At 60.4% G+C, this 17,996-nt stretch overlaps 1 protein-coding gene across 17 annotated transcripts in view; it reads left to right on the top strand.

Annotated features, from left to right (window-relative positions):
- The first annotated feature begins 3,453 nt into the window (after window positions 1-3,453).
- Window positions 3,454-17,996, top strand: part of EBF3 (EBF transcription factor 3) — a 128,131-nt gene continuing 113,588 nt past the window's right edge. For 5 of the 17 annotated variants that reach the window (XM_043925048.1, XM_043925060.1, XM_043925057.1 and 2 more), the window contains exons 1-5: window positions 12,135-12,787; window positions 12,893-13,049; window positions 13,412-13,475; window positions 14,160-14,215; window positions 17,256-17,329. In XM_043925048.1, the coding sequence (XP_043780983.1) occupies window positions 12,654-12,787; window positions 12,893-13,049; window positions 13,412-13,475; window positions 14,160-14,215; window positions 17,256-17,329 (485 nt within the window). In that variant the 5' untranslated portion in view covers window positions 12,135-12,653. Of the gene's footprint in view, window positions 3,566-8,436; window positions 8,668-12,132; window positions 12,788-12,892; window positions 13,050-13,411; window positions 13,476-14,159; window positions 14,216-17,255; window positions 17,330-17,996 lie in introns of those variants that run through there. The other 12 variants (XM_043925059.1, XM_043925052.1, XM_043925050.1 and 9 more) reach the window with 6 other exon arrangements.

Below are 17,996 nucleotides of genomic sequence, written 5' to 3'. Positions count from 1 at the left end.
AGTCATCTATCTGAGAGCTCAAAGTCCGTCTCCACAGCTAGGAGGAGCGGGTCTCAGTTTGAAACCGACTTCCCAGGCAGGCAGGGCCTGGGGGAGCTGGGCCTCCTCACCCCTGGCCCAGCTGACTGTCCTGGGGGCGGCTGTTCACTGCCTGCCGGGGAGGCCTCGACTCTGAGGGTTCTCAGGGCCCCCGCCCGACCCCCATGAGGGCCTCTTGTCCTGGCTGTCCTCCGCGGACAGCGGGTTGGTGCTCTTACCCGGGTCACTCCGGTGGGCAGCCAAGAGTGAAGGCGTCCCCGAGCATCACAGTATATCTGACCAAGGCAGCCGCCGATTTCAAGTAACATTTTCCCCTGCAGGACAGGAGGAGAAGGGGATGGACAACAGCCTTCTCAGCAGCAGGGCGATTTCAGTCTTCAAGTCTTCCCATTCTATCAAGGTGCGTGTGTGTGTGTGAATCTTCCCGTGACCCGAAGTCTCTAACACTGAATCGCATCTGTGTTAATTCAGGTAGCATTGCTGAGCCCCCTCGTCGAGTCAGCTCTGTCCTAAGAAGTAATAAACCAGATGACCAGGACGGGGGCCCTGACTCCAGGAGTTTCTAGCAAGAGAGATCGTAGAGACATGACTCCCTCAAGAATGAGAGACCTGCAAATACAACAGCTCCTGGAACTGTCTGTGCTCTGGAAATGCCCACGATTGAGCTCCGACTTCTGGGTCCAGCGGCCGAGTTTCACCTCCACGATGGGCTCCCTGCACCCCCGGCCCTTGGATGAGCAAGTGCTCCTGGGGGGCAGTTACAGCCCCGCCTTGCAGTCCTCCCTCCACAGTGTTGGCTGGCTAGTGGTGGCCACCAGGCTCAGTGCTCGTTACGGGTAAGGAGATCAAAGTAAATATTGAAACAGGTTTGAATATTGATGTTTGTGAATTTACGTTTCTAGGTACAGTGGCCACTGACAAAGCATACAGATGTGGACCTCGACAGATGAAATGGACATTGATTTTTTATGTGCCTGAGAGAATTGGGCTTAACCTCCGAGACCTGCGGAGGCCTTTCCCAGCGCAAACATCACCTGGCTGTTTCCTGTTGTTCTCGCGCATGTAGCTGTGACACGGCCCCCCTCCTCCAGTGCACGCGGGCAGGGCCTCCTCACCCCTGCACACGGTTCAGCCCAGCCTGTGAGAATATTCCAGGGGGGCCGGGGTGCGTGGGGCAGCGGAGGGCGTGGCAGTGAGTGAGGCACAGAGGGAGTCGAGGGCTCCTCAAAGGACACCTCTGTGCTGATACAGGTAAGTGAAAGTGAGCTTATGGACCGCTCATCAGGGTGGAGCTCTCTGAGTTTCTCCCTCCCATAAAAAGGATGGGTTTCCTCCAAGCATTCCAGCAGATCATATCATTTCTCACATGGACCCACCAGACCAGCACCATTCCTCTCTCCAGCAACTGGCCCCTGAATCACGACCGCTGTGGCAAAATGTTCTCCATCCATTCCTCATTCATGTATACACACACCACACACACGCACATCTCCCTTAAGAACCTGCGGAGCTGAACCCCAGGCACCACTGTCGAGGGGCAGCTCGGGAAGAGATGGGGCCGTGGAACAAGGGGTGGGCACCCTCGGGGCAGCAGGGGCCCCTTTGGGGGAGTGCTGGGGACAGCAGCCTCCAGGGACAGGGGAACAGGCAAAACCTGGGCGGGGGGATGCGGGAACTTGGGGTGAAGCAGTGCGCAGGGTCACCAAGTGCCAATTTGAGGATAAAGTCCACCTCCCAGCCCCCTCCCCAGCCCCCTCCCTGCCATTCCACAGCTGACCTGACCAGACTGATTGAGCAGAAGCCCTTTCAAGGCTCCACATGTGCAAAGCGACTTCAAGACAGCAGACCCCCTCCCACCTTTGCCTCTGAAGTCACACGTGGCTGCCCCTTGTAAGGACCAGAGCTCTGGAGCCCGGCCCTGGGGCTGTGGCCGCAGCTTCCTGGCAGTGTGACCAGGACACGTCCTCCAGCTTTCCTGTGCATGGGCATGCCTATCTCGGATGTTGGCACACAACATCCAATACCTGTGAGGTGCTATTAAAAACATGGGTAATTTTACATCTTAAAATATTGCATATAGGTTTAATGGTTTCATGCTGGCTCACATTAAAAATGACTCCCAAGTGAAGATGACAAGGGGGAAATATTCGTTATTTAGTTCTTTTCTTACATTAAGCTATCATAATAAAGTACGTTTCTGGGTTGCATTCTCTAGAGTGCTTTTCACTAAATAAATGGCCAAAAATAACTTTTTCCTTCCAGTAAGATTTCATGATTCAGCACATTCAATTTTCACTGTAAAAGGTTGAAGTGAAGAGTGCAAAACAAATCTAGGAGCAAGAAACAGGGGAGAAAAACCAAGGAATGATGGAGGGTGCAGGTCCCGCTTCACCACACTGGTGCTTTCTGAGACAAACCTTGCTGATGTGAAAGTTGTATTTGTTTAGGTACCTGAACTGCACTGAGGAAGCAGTCAGATAAGCATTAGTAGGAGAGAGCCCTAGGTTTTCATCAGAGGAGCATGTTAGAGAAATAAGCAGATCTGGGGTAGGAGAGGGCAGGCAGGTCAGCTCCTTCCAACCCCAGCGCCAGCCACAGGCCCCAGGATGCCAGTGCCCACCTGGTCCCATTTCTTGCCTACAGAGCAGCTCCAGATGTTTACTGCAAAGGTTCCACAGCCGGTCATTTGCCAAGTGACACCAAAGACGGGAGTCGCGGGGTCCTAGCTGCCTGGCCTCATTCTCCAAGAGCTGCGCACAGCTCGGCTTGGAGTGGGCCAGGGACTTTCTTTCATGGCAGCTTTATAGGGGGAATCTTGGTCCGTCTCCCCTTTTGTGGGAGATCTCTTGTGTCCCCCATTTCACTGTGACTGCCGGGCAGAAAGCTGCTTCTCACTAGATTATTAGTGGCACCTCCTCTCCAAGGAGGCCTCCCCCCTCCAATATTACCGAAAGGGCCCGGGGCACTCCGCGCCATCCTCCACTTGGGAGGGTGCACGCGTCCACACAGACATCTCCAGGCCTCTCCGGTCCTGGAACCGGCTTCTGGACAGGTGTCCCGGCCAGGGCGGCCAGTCCGGGGCCTGGCGTGCTCTCTTGGCCAAAGCAGGTTACAAACGCCCCGGGGAAGGAGCGGTGTTGGGAGGGGCCCCGGTCCCGGCAACAGGGTTTCCCACGGAGGACCCTGCGTCCGGCCAGGGGCACCCCTGAGGTCCCAAGCCCTCCCACCCTCGGACCCAGCTGCGGCCTCGGGGCGCGGCGGCCGGCGGGCTGCGGGGCGCCGGCGGGCACCTCCTCCTCGCGCCCCCGCTCGGCCCCCGCGCACCGCGCCGCCGCCTCCCGCGGTGGAAGGCAGCACGGCGCGTGCGCACTGGCGCGCTCGCGGCCCGGCCCGTGGGCTCTCCCGGGAGGGCGGGAGGTGGGAACGTGGGGAGGCGCCGGGCCGCACACCCTCCCGGCCCGCCGCCGGCGCCGCCGTCACCTCGCGGCCGGGGCGCCCCGCCATGCCCGTCGAATGAGTGGCTCAGGTAAGCGCGCGGAGGCTGCCCGCGATCCCGTCGGGGTCCTCCTGCCCCGGAGTGAGGCCCCCCGGAGGCCACGGGCCCGCAAAGTTGAACTTGGCGCGTCGCGGGCCCGGCGCTGGGTGGCCGAGCCGGAGTGCGCTCTCCTCGCCTGCGGGAGCGCGGGCCGGGGCTGCGGCGAGGGTGCGCGGCGGGGCTGGGGGACGCGGGGGCCCGGGACCCGGGGCGGCACTCCGGGCCCGGCCGCCCGGGGAACTTTAGCGCCGGGCCCTCGCAGCGTCGTGGCGGCCGGCGAGCACGCCTGAGGGGCCTCGCGGGTCCCCGGTGGCCTCTCCTCGAGGCCCTCCCAGGCTAGGCTGCGGAGAGCTAAGCGCGTGCCGGGAGCCCTCGGTGCGGGGGAGGCGCGCACGGGCGCGGGCGGAGACTGGGGGCTCTGGGATTCGGGGAAGGACCCGGGATTTCTCCATCACAGCCCCTCCCCCAATACAAAGTGGGACCCTTGGAGGGCCGGAGGGAGGGGTCGAAACCCGAGGTGCCAGGATGAGAATGCGGGAAGCAATTAAAACTCCTCCTTTCGGATTAACAACCAAAAATTGATCGATGTGTCAGGAATACCGCTGATTTATGAAAGGTGCTTATTTCTCTGGTATGGAGGATTTTATGTTCTCCAGGTGAAACCGAGTTCACCCAGCTCCAGCGTAGATTGATGTTTTAATAAAAATAAATAAAGGCGAAAAGCTCGCCTGGTCTTTGGGGACACGAGTCTCAAATCGCAGAGTTAGACTAACAAATCAAATTGCATTATCTTTACATTTCATGTCTTAATCGTGTGCCTAAAAATCGCAAGCAAGCCGGAGAGCGCCCTCATTTCGAAAGTTTTAATATAGTGCTTAAAAGTTGGAACATCTAGCAATCAATGTTTCATAAGCAAACTGGCACGGGGAACGCCGTGTAATTGTGATAAGTGGCAGGCGTCGCGGAGCGGGCGCGGGGCGAGCGCGGGCGGCGGCGGGAGGTGGCGCGGGTTCCGCCGGGGAGAGGGTGGCGGCGGCGGCGCCCGGAGCGCGCGGCGCCCGTAGATGGCGCCCTGGCCCCACGCTAGGCTCGGGAGCCGCGCTCCGCCGGGCCGCGCGCGGGCGGGGGAGCTGGCGGGGGCGCGGGGCGGGCGCGCAGCGCGAGGCTCCGCACTGGCGGTCGACTTGGACCAGGGCCGCGCGGCACTGGGCGAAAAATCTCCAGCTTATTGTTGGCGTTGTTAATTTAAGGCCTGAGCAGTACTGGGGGCGGATGGGGGTCCTTGAGTCTGGGATGTCCTTGGGAGCCTAGGGTCTGCCCTCGAGAGACCCCCTACCTGGCTGCGGCCCTGGCCTAGTGGCCACCGCGCAGCTCCAGTCCTGGCTCTCCCCGGGCGCGCGGCCCTGGCTGGGCCCTAGGGTGCAGATACGCGTGGGTGTGGGCGAGGGTCGGCTGTGCGGCGACAAGGACGCCAAATTCAAAGCTGCCCACCGATCACTGCAGAGGGCGTCCGGGTCGGTCCAGAGGCCGCCCGCACCCCGCGCGGGACGCAATACCCGAGCCTGCGCCGGCTCCACCGCCGCGGCTGCTAGTGCGCCGCGCTTTGCAATGTAAATTTCAGCGGGACAAATTGCTTATTAATAGTCTAGAAGAGAAGCGGGTTTCTTTCTTTCTTCTTTTCTTTATCTGTTTTTATTTCTGCATGGCCCCCAGCTATGCCCTGGGCAGCCTCGCCGCCCAGCAGTTTCCTCTTCATTTCAATATCCTAAAGAAAATGCAAATTTCCACAGTGTGGCCTTTTTAAAAAGTTAAATTAGCAACAGCTTTAAGCGACTCCATTAGTATGGAAAACATACACATGTTTAGTGTGAGAATAGCTTTCCTTTCACAGGGCTCATTCTGGACTGTACATTTAGCAGACCCTCGCATGGGGAAAGAATTTAGTCGCTGCCAGCGTGTCGCCAAAGGCGCACCCCCGCGTGGCCTGCGCTGTGCTTCCCGGGAGAGGTTTTCCCGACACCGCGCGCCGCCGCACCCCGACTGCCGGCTTGGATCCCTTAGAAGTCGCGAGAATGAGGGCGAAAGGGTTTGTGCAGGCGGGAAGGGAGGCGGGCTTGACACATTTCTGTCCAGGGGCGGTGTGCTCACCCTGCCTTCCCAGCCTCTTTGTCCGGGTCCCCGCAGCTCAGATAATTAAGCGAGCGGACTGAGCCGGCCTGGCCGCTGTCACCCAGCTCCACACTTTTGCTCAGGAGAAGGGGTGTGTTCACGCTCCCTTGAGCAGTGGCCAGGGCACGGGCGAAGGTCGCGGGCAGAGGAGGACGTCCGTGGCGTGCCAACCTGCTTACCTGCACCCCTTGGTTCTCTACCACCCCAGCTCCTTTGCCTGGGTTGGCAAAGCCGGTGTTTCAAACCATAATCTCACTGGCAAAGTTTTGCACTCCGTTGGCTTCTAGATGAGGTGGTGCAGACCTGCCAAGGGATCTGTCTGCCCCCCTTCTTTACCTTTAAGCCAGTGGCAGGGCACCGACAGCCCAGGAAAGAGTTAAGATTTATGGTGTGCCGGAGAGGTCTTGTTAGGATGTAATCTGCATTTTTAAACTACTGCGTAATAAAAAGTGAGAAGTTTTGAGACACCTTTCTTGATTATACCTTTGGTGATACTTTAGGTTTTACATTTAATTTGCATTTTGTTCTTAGTGAATATTGAAGTCTTGAGTGGAGGATTGAATTTTATTAGGACATCTGGACTGACAATATCAAATCAGACACCAGTGTCCCAAAGCATGCTAAAATTTCAGAGTTAATTAGAACGCAGTGTGTTTAATTAAAGCCAATTATAATATTTGAAATTATCTGATCGATCGGTGTTTCTGCAGTTTGGGTCTGTGGAGGTGTTGATTGGCGGACTGCGCGCGCTGTTTCGATCTAGAAACTGCTCAGGGGGAAGTTTGCTTTGTAAACTGGCGGGGCGGGCGCTCGCGGAATCCGGTCCGGGGCGCCGGCTCGGGCTCCTCCTGCCGGACTGCCTTGGGGCGCCGCTGAAGGCAGCTCGGGAAATCCCTGCTCGTTGCGAAATCTCTGTACCTTTTCGGATCCGAGGGACTCCTGGCACGCACGAGCCGTCTTTCCCCGCTCTGGTGCTCCTGCCGAGCGTGTTGCGGAGAGGCAACCTTTAAGGTTGCAAGGTGCGTAGGGAGAAGCCCGACTGGCTGAGAGCGAGCGTGTGATTTCGGATTCTCACTCCCACCGAGGAGCTCCAGGGGCTGACTCGGAATATGGGGTTAGCCAAAGTGACCGGAAGGGCCGGGGAAAAGTTAGGACCAGGGGAGAGGAATTAACTGTTTCCTTTCTAATTTCGCACTCTCCAGGAGCCGAGGCGCGCTCGGCATCCTCGGACCCGCTCGGAGCTAGGCTTTCCGGGGAGGCCGTCGAGAGCGGGCCGGCTGGCGTCCGCTGTCCCCGCAGGACCGGGCAACTGGGAGCGCGCGGTTCCCTGCGGGGAGCGGGCTCGGTGCTCGCCACCCGGGCCTTATTCCGGGTGCCCGGGCTCGGCCTGACTTTGCAGACACACGTGAGCGGCAGTTAGGACCTGGCGGCGGGCGGACGGCTCTTCGCGCTCCTGGGGTCATCGGGTCAGCGAGGCCTAGGTGCGCCCGCTGCGGGCAGGAGGGGAGCGGCGGCGGCCACCTGCCCGGGCCTGGGTGGGAGTCTGGGTGGCTCGGCTCGCGGCGGCGCGGCGGCACTCTGCTCTGCTCACCCCAGGAGGCGCTGTTTGTCAAACTTGGCCGCCTCGGCAGGAGGCGCCTGCACCTTCTCACTTGGAGTATTGAGCCCTTTTCGGTCCTTGGGGTCGGCCTGCAGGAGCCTGACCCTTCCAGAGTGACCGGGCTTGAGGAGGCCATGCAGAGATCAGGGGTCTGGGACCCTCCGATGTTCGCTTTTTAGCTGTGAATCCTTCCAGCCAGGCCTCGCGCCTTTCGGCGCAGGGCAGAGGAGCCCCCTGTGTGCGGGACAAAATGCCCAATTACTTGCCTCCGAGGGTGGGCGGGAGGCGCGTCCTGGCTGGAGTTCTGTCGCCACAGGCTCCCTAGAAGCCCTCAGTCCCCGTCCCTGTCCAGCCAGGGCGAAGGCGCGTTCCCTGGGCCTGGAAACCTCCCCAGACTCTGGCCCGGCGCCCTTGGCTCATCGCTTAACAGGTTGGGGTGGCCTGAGTGCGGAGCCCCGGCTTTCCCGACCTCCCCAGGCCCACGGGCCCACTGTACCCCCCGTGGTACAAGGCTAACCCCGGGCACACTCAGGGGCCGCGCCCCCTGACCCACGCCGGGCAGGGTTTGCGAGTGCCCGGCTGTGCCACCCCACCCCGCAGTGCGCGACTTCCCAGGGGCGCCCTCCCAGGGTTACTGTCTTCTTCCGCTCTCCCAGCCCCTACGGCCTCCTGCTCGCTGGTGCCCAAGGTCAGTCTGGCTCTCCGCTTTCGGGTTCTTTTCCCGAGCTCTGCCTGTGGCGATGGGCCGGGAGCGGGGCTGGAGGCCGGGTCACCGGCGCAGTCTGAGCGTGACCCCCGGGCGCGGAGGACGTGGGGGCGGTCCGCGCCTGCAACTCAGCGTGGAGGCGGGAAAGCGAACCGCTGGCCTTCGGCGCGTGGCTCCCACCCTTTCCCAAGGGCTCTGAGGGGCACGGCCGCGCAGCCTGGGCCTGAGGACACCGGCCCTGCGAGGGAGACGCGCCCGGCCGCGCCCCGCACCCCGGATCCCTCTTAGGCATCGGCTTCCAGGAACCGTGGCCCGGGCTTCTCAACGCCGGAAATGCAGTTTCTGACTCCTTGGAAGGCTGGTAGGGAGGGAGGCTGGCTCCCCGGGCTCGGCCGAGAGCCAGAGGGTGCATTCACAGGTTGCCCCCTGGATGGACACGGGTCCAGCCCGGACTCAGAGGCCGGCCATGCATCCTGAGACCCCAACTTGGCCGAAGTTTCTGGATGGCTCCCGCTCACCAGGCCCCGCACCACTCGGCCGTGGAGGACGTGGGACGGGAGAGACGCGAGGGGGAAGTTCAGGCCTGGCGCGCGCGGAACCGCCCGCCCCCTCCCGCGGGTGGGTAGTGGGCATGGGCGGAGGGCTTGGCGCGCGCGGCGGCCCGGGCATGGCGCGGCCGGCAGGGAGGCCAGAGCGGGCCTGGGCGCGGGCGCCGCGCGGTTGTACCGCCTGGCCCAGCCTCCGGCGGTGCCGCGGGTCAGCGGCCAAGCGCGGCCGCGGCCCTGCACCCTGCAAGCCGCTCCCCGAGCGGGGCTCCAGGGGCTGAGGGCACTGTCTCTTTAAGGTCACTGCCTGCTCCGGCACGACGTGGGGAGGACAGCTGGGCACTGGCCATCTGACTGACTCCGGCGTGACATCTGGGAGCCCACTGGTGTGTGGCACGCGAAGCGCTTGATGCCGCTATTTAAATGCAAATGCGAGGGGGCTCATTGAAGCCTCTCCCCGTAAATCCGCACAAAAGGAATACTTCCCACCCTCGGAGGAGGAGGAGGCGGCGGCGGCGGCGCGAGGGCCACCCGTGCAAATCGCGTTGAGCGCGGGGCCCTGAGCGGTGGTCGCCGCCGTGGCGGCCCGCGGGGTTTCCAGCGAAGGTCAGGCCCCGCCCGGGCCGGCCCCTGGGCGTCTGTCTGGCCCCTGGGAGGGCTCTGTGCGCGGAGGCTGGACCGGCGGTAGCGGCGGGCCTGCGCAACTTCCACAGTGTCAGCCTGTCCCCCCTCGGCGTCTCCTGCCGGGGTACTGGGCGCCCCTAGGTCCCCAGGGACGGAGAGGGGCGGGGCAGGGCCCCTACGGGGGTAGGGCGGGCGCGGGCACGCGCTGCAGCCTCTCTCTGGACATCCGGGATGGGCCTGCAACCCTTTCCCCCCCTGGCCTGGGCGCTGGGACCCCGGGTCCTCTCGGCCACCGCTCCCGCCCCGTCAAGGCGAACCCCTGGGGTGGGGGGAGGTGGGGGCCGAGGGCACTGCCCTCCCAGGCCACTCCGCAGCAGGCCCGTGTGGAGAGCCTGCTCGGGTGGCGAGTCCCCGTGCCCGCAGCTCGCAGCCAGCAGTGGAGTGACAAAAAAGATAAAGTTGGTGAATGATAAAGACCGTATTTTCCACGCTTTGGGTGCGGGACCAGATGATCTAGAAAATGAGCTGAAATGGATTCAGCCTCCGAGCCTGTTGTGAGAGCAGCTGACTCCCCCATTTCGGGCCAGATGGCTGCTGAACACAGATTTGCATTCATTTTCGCTTAATATCGTCCAAAATAGTGGGGCAGCTGCATTTGTTGTCAAAAAGGTTTAAAACCCCTTTTCTTTCTGGGGCAGGATCGTTACCTTCTGTGATGGGCTTATAGAACTTTTTTTCCCTCTTTAGTCAACAGTATCAGATTTAGAAGGATTTGTTTTTAAACCTTCTAATTTGGTAATCAGATTTAAATCGCCTTGGCGCGTGTAATCTGAATTAAAGATACTGTAAATGATTTTAAGCATGATACTTTCGTTAGAGCAAAGAAGGGGGCACCTCCAGCCTGGGCTGGGCATTTTAGGAAGTGTGCTACAAAGGAAGCATTGTTTCCTCTTTCCAACTTCATCTTTTTCCGAACAGGCACTTTGCATAATCTGACAATAACGCTTGCCTGGGCGCTTGCCTTGCGTGAGCCCCCGAAGCAGCTAAACACGCAGAGACAAAGACATGTCTCCACCCCACCCTCCACTGCTGAGCAACTTTATTTTGCGTTGTCCCTCCACGAAGAAAGTGTTCCCTCTTCCACTGGGTTGGCTGTGGGTGAAAAGCGCTGGGCTTATTAGGAATACAGAAATTTTCTTTTAATTTATCGTGAATAGTTTCCATACACTTTGATTTAAGGTTATTAACATTCTATAGACAGTGGCATCTTTAATATGTGGCGATCGCTTCTAAAGACTAATCTCATTACCCTCAAATAGTCATAAAATATGATTTTATTATACTTACGTATTTAATTAGACGGCCGGCACCGGAATGGATTTTGAGATGGGACTGGCGCAACAGCTGTGGTAATTCACTTATCTTTGGCAATAGTCATTAACCCCCAACACCAGCAAAATAGATTGCTTTCCAGAACTGCTTTTTTCTCACCCCTTCCAAGAGGCTTGAGGGTCCCCAGATAAGGTAAATCGGACTTCGATTTTCCCGATTAATTAAAATATTAGCGTACACCCACTGCCAATTCATGAAATAAAAGGAGTGCCACCCCAGACCCGGCGTGAAGAGTCTGTCCTGCGACACACTTGCACCTTGAAACCTGTTTTTTTTTTTTGTTTTTGTTTGTTTTAATCAAAAGGGCCTGACTTCTCTCGGCAGGGAAGTGCTGGGACAGCTCCCGGGCGTCCCCTGGGCCCCCGCTTCGTGTCACGCACAGGTCCTTTCAGTGGGCAGTGCGCCTGGACGCCGAGTCCTGGCTGCAGGAGCCCGGCCGCCGGGCCCACGCGCTGCTCGCGCCCCGCTGCCCTCCCGATTCCTCGAAACCAGGTCTGGAAAGTCGCGCGCCGCGCGCTCACCCGGGCTCAGCGGCACCGAGGGCAGGACCCGGGCGCCCGCAGCGTCTGCTCGGCTGTTAGAGCGGCTGGCGCCGGGGAGGTCTGGTCACCGCGCGGAGCGCGCAGCCGGACACCCGGCCCCGGGTCGCCGGAGAGGCCGGGCGCGCTTCCTGTCCGCCCAGAGAGCCCGGAGCCTCTTTGTCACTCCCTGCGCCTAAGGACAGGCCGGGGGACGGGGTCTCCCGTGGCCACGGGGAAAGAGCGCGCATCGGGCAGAGCCCGCCTCCGACGTGGGTGCCCCAGCCCGACACACTCGGTGGCCTCCGCCGGGGCGGAGAGCTCGAGCGCCCCGCGAGGCCCAGCCGGGGGCACATCGGCCCCCCCAGCAGCCGTCAGTCGGCTTGCAAACCGGGCTGAACTGCGCGCCCCGCCTTGGCCGGGGAGCCCTGCCCCACCCCTCCAGCCCCCGCCCCCCGCCCCGGCCCGGTGCTCGCCCCTCCAGCCCCCTGCCTGCGGCCTGCCGGCGTCTACCCGCCTCCCGCTCTGGGCCGTCCCGGGGCGGCCCGCGGCCCCTGGCGTTTACGGCCGGCGTCTGGGCAACTGGGGGCGCCCCTGCGTTTTACCCTCTCCTCCCCATCGTGCTTTGACTTGTGTGGCTGATGTCAGGAGGAGGGGTTGCGGGGCCAGGCAGCAGCCGCGCACTGCCTGTCTGTCTGCTTTGGAGACTGATTTGGGCGAGGAGAAACTTCCTTGGCGGCGGGTGGGCGCGAGGAGCCGCGGCGCGCGGCTGGGGGCGGCGGCGGCGCTGGGCGGCGGCGGGGCTCGCGGGGCTCGCGGGGCTCGGGCCGGCTCGCGGCGCCGTCAGGCAGTCAGTCGGCGAGCGCGGCGGCGGCGGCGGCGGCGGCGAGGGGCGCGGCGAGGGGCGGCCGCTCCCATATATGGCGCAGGCGCCGCCCCCCGACGTCACCCTCTGACAGCGCCGCTCCCGGGGGCTTCGAGTTTTGGCTCCCGGGAAAGGGTCCATTCCTCGGGGAGAGAGGGCTGAGTTTTGTGCGCCTCCGTCCGCTGCGCGCGCCGCTCCAGGCCCCGCCGCGCCCCGCCTGCGCCCGGGACTGCGCCGCGGCACTCACTGCCCCGTTTATTTGTCTTTGGAGCAGGCGGGCCGCGCCAGAAGCGGGCGATCCCGCAGTGCCCTGCAGCCGCGGACGCCGCCTGGCTAGGATGACACCACGTTGAGCGCGCCTGCAAACAACAACAACAACAAGCGCCGCCGCGGCCACCGCGTCCTGCTCCTCCGAAGCGCCGCCGCCGCCGCCGGTGGAGCCGCCGGTGGAGCCGCCTCCGCGCCCCCGGCCGTCCGGAGCGTCCAGCCGCCGGTGTATGTCGCGCCTGCCCGGGACGGGCTGAAGCCGGCGGCGGGCCGGACCGCAGGCGCCGAGCAGGGCCAGCGCGGCCAGGGCAGCCGCCTGCCGCCGAGCCCCCCAGCGCCGCTGCTCGCGGAAGCGCTTTCGGCCGGGAGCGGCGGCCGCCGCCAGCAGTTTTCATGTTTGGGATTCAGGAGAATATTCCGCGCGGGGGGACGACCATGAAGGAGGAGCCGCTGGGCAGCGGCATGAACCCGGTGCGCTCGTGGATGCATACGGCGGGGGTGGTGGACGCCAACACGGCCGCCCAGAGGTACGTACCGGCCGCCCCCGCGCGTCCCGGGCCCGGCCCCGCCGGGTCCCCGCGGCCGGCTGGCGCCGCGCTCCTCACCGGGCCGCTGTCTCTTTCCTCCCGCAGCGGCGTGGGGCTGGCGCGGGCGCACTTCGAAAAGCAGCCTCCTTCCAACCTCCGGAAGTCCAATTTCTTCCACTTCGTGCTGGCGCTCTACGACAGGCAGGGGCAGCCGGTGGAGATTGAAAGGACCGCTTTTGTGGACTTTGTGGAGAAAGAGAAAGTAAGTGCAAACACTCAATCACACCCTGCGGCTTCCTAGAAGTGGGAGGCAGGCGGTGCCCCAGCGCGTGGCCCCGGGTGCCCCCCTCGGCGGCGGGGACGGCTCGGCCAGGCGCCCCTGCCGCCGCCACGTGAGGCCGACCGGGCCCGCGGAGGGCTGGGCAACTTCTCTGCGCCCCCGGACTCACTCCGGGCGAGGAGGGCGCTGGGCTTCCAGCAGGAAAGTGACATCAGCGCGCTGCTCCCGGCTAGGAGTCCTGCCTTGTGTGAGGCCAAGGGGCCTCGGTCGTGGAGGGGGACCGAGTGCGGTGGCCGCGCCGGACACCAGGCGCACTAAACGCAATTATTTATCGTTACTTTCAGGAGCCCAACAACGAGAAAACCAACAACGGCATCCACTATAAACTCCAGCTGCTGTACAGCAACGGTAAGTGGCGGCGGCCGCTCCGCCCCGCGGGCTCGCGCTCTCCTCTTCGCGATGCTTAGAGGACGTAAAGACTTCGAGATTAAAATGACACGGATGTAAACACGAAATCTTCTCATGGCATAGAAGGAAAACAAAACATAAACGATCAATAAGTCGATGGCACTTCACATGATTAACCGGTTGGGCTTGAAGTAGAAAGTAAAAAGGGGATCGATGTGGGCGCCAGCAGAACATCACTTTTAAGTGACTTTTTTCAATTTTGCAAATTAATGTTAATTATCGAGATGGGGGTAGCTCTGTACAAGGAGCACAGCTTACTTCCTGTGCACGGATTTTTAAAAAATCCTCGAGAGACACTAGAAAGAGTTGAGACACTCACTTAGTTTCCATTTTGTGCTTTGTTTTCTAAAAATAAATGAGCACATGGGCTCTCCCGGTTCAGCAACCAGGCCTGCTCTCAGCCAGGCAGAGTCCTTTGCCCCTTTCAATACAAGCCCTAAGAGTCTCAAGGTTCCTAAGAAAAGAGAAAAATTAAAACGAGTGGCTGGGTTCTCTTTCCTGCCTTTGAAAGGCATGCTTAAGTTTTGCTGCATCAGGGCAGCAGCAGTCCTGAGCTACCCACTTCCTGTGCCCCTGAGTGCCCTCGCTGAAATCCTGATGAGAATTTGTCCCTGTTTCTTGCAGGAGTCAGAACGGAGCAGGATCTGTATGTTCGCCTCATAGATTCAATGACCAAACAGGTGAGAAAGTTTAAGTCTCTTGCACTAGTTTTCACTGCTCAGCTGGGGCTGTCCTGGAGTTTCAGAGAGGAGAGGGCTGACAAAAGGATCTGGTGTATTTGTTTCTCATTTAGTTTTCTTGACATGCTAATAAGAATTCCCTATTTATTGGAATAAATGAAGCGATTGGTGAAATAGTTTATGTTGTCATTAGAATAGGACATATATGCTTTATTAAATGGCTTGTGATTGGAATCAAATTCTGTCTTAATTAATCATTGTAATTAATATTTGACAGGAAAATTTCAAGGTCTCCCCCTTGTATATTTTTAAACATTTCTCTCTCTGCTTGGAATCATTTCATTGATTTTTTTCCCCCTATAACAAAGGCAACTAACTCCTTTCCAAAGCCCATTGAGTTGGACTTGATTAGTTCATTTTTTTCTCCTTTCCAGTGTGATGGTCTCGTAACACGAGACGTGTATTTGGATTTAAAAGTTAAATGTGTTGGGGTGAAAAGTCACCTTGTTCTCTAGTCCATCTTCACCTCTCAGCCCCCCATCTCCATAATTCAAACTCTGAGCTCCAGGGGTCACCCAAACCCGTCCATTGCTCTGGGGGCAGCTTCTCGTCCCTTTCCACTCTCTGTCATACCTTGTAAATAACGTAATTACAAGCAGTTCCTTATTAAATTATTTAACTTGTCTTGGTCAACTTTTCCGATCATAACTTGGCTATCAGTCGGGTGATTAAGTGCAGGAAAGCGCTTCATTGCTTTTTGACATTGTGCAGTCTTGGGCTGGTTTTGTGTTGCGTGGTATGTTGTTGGTTAGTTGTTTTTAAAGATTTCCCCCCAGTTTTCCTAAAATAGTGTTGGGGGAGGAGGCCAATCCAGTTCCTCCGTGAAATCCACTTTGCACAGGTTGATTTAAAATATGCTTCCAAACTGAGCTTCACGCTTAGAAATGAAAGTGGCATCTTCCGTTTTGATGTTAACTTTAAGAATTGTGAGCCAAGTGGAAAAGAACTCTCTGGTCCTTCTAGCAGCCCTGCACACAGGCTTCCTACTGTCTGCAGGGCAATTAGTTTTCAGATTTTACTTCCCTTTGAAAAAGTTTGTCCTTACCTAGGCAACAAGCTTGCTGGATTTTAGCGTCTGCAGTGGTAAAACAGTGTGGTTTTCTCTTAGAGTAAAGCAGATCTGACAGGTAGACTATGGTCTTTCGGACAAAGGCGGTGGAGGCGGTGTGCCCTTGGGTAATTATTTCACTGGGATTCAGTGAAGCCTCTAGAACTCCTGCTCTGGGTGGACAGGGTGCTTTTATTTCCTTTGTATATAAGGGCTAAATGTTTCGGGAAATCGCTGTGTTCTAACGAAGAGGTTGAAGAGGTTGATGCAGGCAGCGCTGAGTTTATGCACAGAGGAGGAGGAGGTTTCCGTTTTAAGTGCACTTTTATTGTTCATTTATCCCTGTACCTTTGCAGTATAAACAGTTGAAAATAAAGGCATTTAATCTCCTCTCACTGACGGAGATGGGGGCGGGGGGAGAAGGAAAGAAATAGCCCAGTAACTGATCAAAGAGTCAATGGCGCTGAACCGACAGTTTATGGATTTCTGTTTGTGCTACAAAATAAAAAATAAATCAAATATAAATACGGGGATCCATCCGAGGACGAGCCGCGCTCTCAGAAGTGCCAGCGCCCGCCGCGGCCACGCGCCCGGAGCCCCAGGCGGCCCGGCGGCCTGCGGTGACACCGTCGCCGCCGCGGTTCCCAGCCTACCGGGAGGGAGGCGCTGGGAGAGGGGCTCGCGGGAGGCCCGCGCTCTTCCCACAGGGCAGCCCCGGGCTTCCTCGAGAAAGGGCTTTGTCCGCCTGGAAGTGGACGGAAGTGTCAGAAGTCCCGGGGAGGTTGGAAGCAATTTCCAGATCGTTTTTGGGGGGCGGGGGCGGGAACTGGAGCGAGGACTCCCCTCCCCCTTCTGTGGAATTTTCTGCGGGGGAACTTGCGGCTCCCGGCCCCCGCCCTCGGCCCCTCCCCCGGTGGCCTTTTCCCCTTTCTTTTTTTTTTTTTAATCTCTGTGTTTTTGGGAGGCCGGCGGTGGGGCAGGCGCGAGCGGCCCCCGGCATGGGTTCCCGGCGGCGGAGCCGGGCTGAGCGCGGTCGTGAGCGCACCTAAGGCTTCGCACCATCTGGCGGAGCCTCTGCTCAAAACCCAGCAGAGCGTGTGTGCGCAGACACTGCCTTTTTACCCGAGAAAAATCATTGTTAGCAGTTTCAAAATAAACACCAGATTGGCCATTAGCACTTTCTTTGCAAATATCATCCGGCGAGGAGCACGTGGCCGCGCGGGCCCGGGCGCCCCGGGGCCCCCAGCTCCTGCCGGGCGCCCGCCAGGCCTGGCCCGGCGCGGCCACGTGCGGCTGCAGCGCCCGGGCCCCTGGGGCCGCCCGCCGCAGGCGGAGCTCGGCCGTGGCTGGACGCTCGGGCGGCCCTGCGGGCTCCGGGCGGCGGCGGCGGGGCCCGGGGCGGGCGGCCCACGCAGGCGCCGGGGCTCGGAACGCGGGGGGCGGCTGGGCGCCGGACTCGCTGCAGCTCAGGGAACGCGCGGGGCAGCCCTGGACACCAGGCAAACGGCTGGCCGGGCGGCTCGTCTCCGCTTCTTTAGTCCTGGAACGCTCTGATCCGCCTCTCCCCACACGCCGATCGGAACTCGGGGTAGATAATGGCCCGAGGACGCGGCCCGGCGCCGGCAGCAAGGGGCCAGTGCCCCCGCGCCCTCGCTCCCTGCGCGGGGGCCTCGGCCTCCGTCTCCCGGCCCGAGAGCGGCCGGCGTCCTCCTGAGCAGAAGGCCCCGCGCAGGGCCGGCGGGCGCCCAGGAGAGGAGGCCGCCTCGGCCTAGCCAGGCTTGGGTGACCCCGCCGGGAGGGCGACCCCCCCGGACGCCGCCTCCCCTCGCCCGCCGTGCACCTGCCGCCCGCGAGGTCCGCAGAGCCCGGGGGGCGACGGGGCGCCACCACCACGGGCGCCGCGTAACCCGCCTCTGCTTGTCGCCCGCGCAGGCCATCGTCTATGAGGGCCAGGACAAGAACCCGGAGATGTGCCGCGTGCTGCTGACCCACGAGATCATGTGCAGGTGAGCCGGGCGGCGGGGCGCCAGCTGCGCCCACAAAGGGCGCGCATCCGGGCGCCGCCACTCCGCCCCGCTTCGGGACGGGCATCGATTGAAACGTAATCGGGCCGCGCGCGGGTCGCCGAGGAGCCGGGCACATCGCCCCCCCCCTCCCCCCGGTGATGGCGATCGCTGCGGCCGGCTGCCCAGCGGAGCGGATTAATATGTGGGCCGCGTCGCTGCCGTGTGGTCAGAAAAGGATCACCGGTCCTCGGCGAGGCGTCTCTCTGTGAAGCCCGGGAGTCAGAGCGCGCTGGAACCGTTTCCCTCCCCTCCCTCCCCAGCGCTCGCAGCCCGAGATACACGATTGTCTGTTATTGATAGAAAGGAAACTCTCCTGTACTTATTATAGAGCTCGTGTATGTGAGAATTGGATTGCGATTCTGTCAGTTAACCTCTTTCCCAGAGCAGCGAGGCATCGTTCATATTGTTGTTAGATAGCTTGCACGTTACTTGAGATCTCTGTCAGAAGAGCAATTTCCCACCTGTTTTTTTTTTTTTTCTAACTACCACCAGAGTTTCACCCCTACACGGCAAATAAAAATGCATCATTGACTTTGTATGTGCGGCATGTGAAATATAGTTGCCGGGGATGATAAGGACCTACTTTGCAGGCGAGCAGGCTACAGTA

The sequence above is a fragment of the Cervus elaphus genome, chromosome 15, assembly GCF_910594005.1.
Source record: "Cervus elaphus chromosome 15, mCerEla1.1, whole genome shotgun sequence".
In the NCBI taxonomy this organism is placed as follows: domain Eukaryota; kingdom Metazoa; phylum Chordata; class Mammalia; order Artiodactyla; family Cervidae; genus Cervus; species Cervus elaphus.
Note: the sequence above shows the minus strand (reverse complement) of the source record. Positions and strands in the feature narration are given on the sequence as shown.